Genomic DNA, 3,980 nt, shown 5'->3' with positions numbered 1-3,980 from the left:
TGTTTGTGCGTCTGTGTGTGTCCCTCCAACATCGCTTGACAACTGATGCTGGTGTGTTTACGTCCCCGTAACTTAGCGGTTTGGCAAAAGAGACCGATAGAATGAGAACTAGGCTTCCGAAGAATAAGTCCTGGGGTCGATTTGCTCGACTAAAGGCGGTGCTCCAGCATGGCCGCAGTCAAATGACTGAAACAAGTAAAAGAGAGAGAAAGTAAAGAGTTATGTATCTTCCCTACAGCATGACACCCGTTCTTGGCCTTCTATCATTCTTTGACCTGACAATACCTGGCATCAACCCACCGCCATCTCCACTGTACTCACGCTCAGTCAAGGGAGCTATTCGGTCGAGTGAGTGACATGGTTACCCCCACTCGAGCCACTGCCACGAAAAAAGAAAAAGTACCCTATGTACTGTGGAAAGTGCTTGGCTATAGGAAGGGTATCCAGCTGTAAAAACCCACGCCAAAACAGACATTGGAACTTGACGCGGTACTTCAACGCGTTGGAGGATCCTGTCAAACCACGCAACCTGTGTCAGCATGGAAGACAGACGTTAAATGATGACGGTGATGATGATGATGATGATGATGATGATGATGATGAAGTGGTGGTGCTGGTGGTGCTGCTGGCGGTGCTGCTGGTGGTGCTGGCGGCGGCGGCCACGACGACGACGATGATGATGGCGGCGGCGGCGGCGGCGGTGTCGACAACGATGATGACGGCCACGACGATCATTATCAAGATCATTGTTAACGACAACGATAACGAATGTTTGAATATAAAACCCAATAATTCCACAGTTGTTAGTTCAATCATAACGATTTCAGTTTTCAAATCATTTGACTTTATACAAAACTATTCTCGTCTCTATTTATAAACTCGGCATGGATGGCCCCGTGTTGCTTAACAACCGGTTGGTTACGCATTAAGTTTTAGGAATTTCACGTATCTCACTGCTCTTGTCATATTTCCATGCCACAGCACTTAACTCGTTTCTAAAGCCTTACTTTGTGTCTGTGTTCGTGTTTATATTTGCTCGTGCATACGAATATATATAGGCCATTTATTACACCAAAATATAAGAAAGAAAGAAAGTAAGGGGAGAAGGTGTGGCTTTAATTTCTCAAACAACAATATTTATTATGTAGAAAGATTCACGTAATGTCGCCAGATCCGTTGAACTTGTTTAAAGTTAAAGAAAACATTTCTTTATTTATTTATCGTCACGTGTTTGTTGTAATTCGACTCATTTGTTATGTACTCTACACATTGTATTTGCGTTACGTAAACGACATTCGTAAGATTATGTTGCCGTTTTGTGTAATGCGGAGACGAATGTTTCTAAGGAATAGAGAGAGAGAGAGAGAGACAGAGACAGAGACAGACAGACAGACAGAGACAGACAGACAGACAGACAGACAGACAGACAGACACAGACAGACAGACAGACAGACAGATTGTGCGTGTATGTATCTTTCGAAGTAATATTGTACGGAAATATGAGGAAAAAAGTGAAAGAATGCATGTGTCATTCTAAATAATGTGTATAATACGAAGGTGTGTGTATGTGTGTGTATGTTTGCATGTGTGTGTGTGTGTGTGTGTGAAAGAGAGAGAGAATATTGTGTATCTTTCCAAGGGATGCATATAATTTGTATGCATGCGTGTTTAGGTCTGTGTGTGCGTATGTCTATGTGCTTGTGAATGTTTGCGTGCGTCTGTGTGTGTGTGTGTGTGTGTGTTGATCTCAATACAAAAAGTAGATTAGGTTACATACGAACGTATCTACACGCCTTTGTTTAATTGACACTCACAAGATCATGCTACCGTGTGTGTGTGTGTGTGTGTGTGTGTGTGTGTGTGTGTGTGTGTGTGCGTGTGTGTCTAAGGAATACATGCAAATGTAAGAGAATGTGTGTGTATGAGAGAGAGAAAGAGATTATGCCTGTGTGTATCTTTCTATGTAATGCATGTACAGTAATCCTTCGCCATATCGCGGTTTAATATTTAAGCTTACATATATAGAACTGCTTCTACTTCGCGAATTTTCACCTATCGCGGGGTGGGGTTGGAACGTAACACCAGCGATAGACGAGGTGTTATTGTATATGTAAGGAAATATATGGGAAAGTGAGAGAGAGAGAGCGTATGTGTGTATCTTTCTAATGAGATCATGTATGTGTGTGCGAGTATGTTCGGATCTCAGTAAAATAAAAGGGGGACAAGGCTACATATGGATGTATATATATTTCATGCAATGCGAGAGAATTTCGCTGCGGGATAGTTTGCATGTGTGCATGCGTATGTGTGTACATGCGTCGTACGTGCGCGTGTGTGTGTGTGCGCGCAAGCGGGGAACACAAATGTAACTTACCGCATTCATGTACACTTCAGAGTCGAGAGGTAACATATCGCCAAACAATTCCAGCGTGCGGCTATTGTTAAAGAGATGAGCCAAACCTTCATAATACTTTATGATTGTTTGGACTGTCAGGTTGAGATGTCCAAAGTCGGGCTGAGATGGCGAAAAAAACGGCAGTGACATGCAACCGCCGACCAATAATAGGCAAAAAGAGATCGATAATCGAAGCAGCATCTTTCTCGATTCCGTTGTCTCTTCTTCTTTGATAGGACAAGTGATGGAAAAATAAGTCGAACGCGGCTTCTCTTTGTTTCGTGCTTAGTTACACACTGATCGAAATACTTCAGAAGTTCTGAACAGTTCCGAGGAATATTTCAAATATATACTGAATATGTGTATGTGCGTGTATGTGTGTGTGTGTGTCAGTGTGTTTATCACAGTCACGTGGAAGTGAGTTTCATCAAATTACTTTCCTGATAGTCAAATTTTCTAAATTTCCGTTGTCGTCAAGCTTGCGTGAATATGTAATAATAGTGCTTTTAGTATATCTTCTTTATATATGATTTATATGCGTATTAAATGTATGTATAAATTGATATCGCTTTGTGTGTGTGTGTGGATGCGTATGATGACGCACCATTCATATCAAGCTGTGTGATTACTTGTGTGTGATTACTGTTCTTCGAATGTGAGTACGAGTCGTAGGATCTGATAACTTTGTTTCGATGTATGTGTTTGTCTCTGTAGGTGCACCTTGTTTTTGAGAGAGAACAGTGTTATCGGTAAAATCGGCTCTTTGCCTATCAGCTGCGATGTATTTTTGCGTGTTCAACACATGGGCAGCAGTATGTGTAATTTCAAGAGCTTATCATTCTGTCCCTTCTGTAAATTATCGATTATCTCAGATTATTTATGACAGTTTCCCCTCCTAAATTTAACCATAAGTCACAACTTGTTTATCATCATCATTATTATTATTATCATTTCCACCGAGGTCGACTTTATCTTTCATCTTTTTGGAGTCGATAAAATAAGTACCAGTTGAATACGAGGGGGCGATGTAATCGACTCATCCTCTCCCCCAAAACTGCTGCCCTTGTGACAAATTTTTATATCATTTTTGTTGTTGTTAAAATCAGAGAAAGGTGGAGTATAGTGCCGATGACCTTATCCGGCACTCCCAGATTCACAGTGCATCAGGCACCCTCTTGACAGAATAAAAGTGGATAAAATAAAATCTTCTTTTCCCACCTCGACCACTACCACCCTTCAGAATCTTACAAGTTATATAGGAAAGCGTGACATGCGGTTAGTTACTCGATTCGCTAGAAATAGCAGCCAAATCTTATTCACATCAACTTCTGTCGTCTTAAAAATATATATCAAAGAACACATTCGGTGATAAAATTTTCAATGCCTTTCTCACACTCTGACGCAATGACAGATGTGTTGTCGTTGCTGTTGCTACCGCTGCCGCGGTAGCCGTAGCAGTAGTAGTAGTAGTAGTAGTAGTAGTAGTTGTTGTTTTTGTTGTTGTTGTTGATGATGATCTTTAACCTTGGGTCAACTTTGATCAAAAGACATTACAGCCGTGACCATCCCATCATTTATGTTGTTT

The 3,980-nt window shown here is 41.2% G+C and overlaps 1 protein-coding gene across 1 annotated transcript in view; it reads right to left on the bottom strand.

Moving 5' to 3' along the window:
* The window catches only part of LOC106877383 (gastric triacylglycerol lipase), a 17,624-nt gene extending 14,072 nt beyond the window's left edge, over positions 1 to 3,552 (bottom strand). Inside the window, exon 1 of the mRNA XM_052974718.1 lies at positions 2,375 to 3,552. Coding sequence (XP_052830678.1) covers positions 2,375 to 2,596 — 222 coding nt within the window. The 5' untranslated portion in view covers positions 2,597 to 3,552. The remainder of the gene's footprint in view (positions 1 to 2,374) is intronic.
* Between the last annotated feature and the right edge of the window lie 428 nt (positions 3,553 to 3,980).

Source organism: Octopus bimaculoides, chromosome 19, assembly GCF_001194135.2.
Source record: "Octopus bimaculoides isolate UCB-OBI-ISO-001 chromosome 19, ASM119413v2, whole genome shotgun sequence".
NCBI lineage: Eukaryota > Metazoa > Mollusca > Cephalopoda > Octopoda > Octopodidae > Octopus > Octopus bimaculoides.
This window is presented reverse-complemented; position numbering and strand designations above follow the sequence as displayed.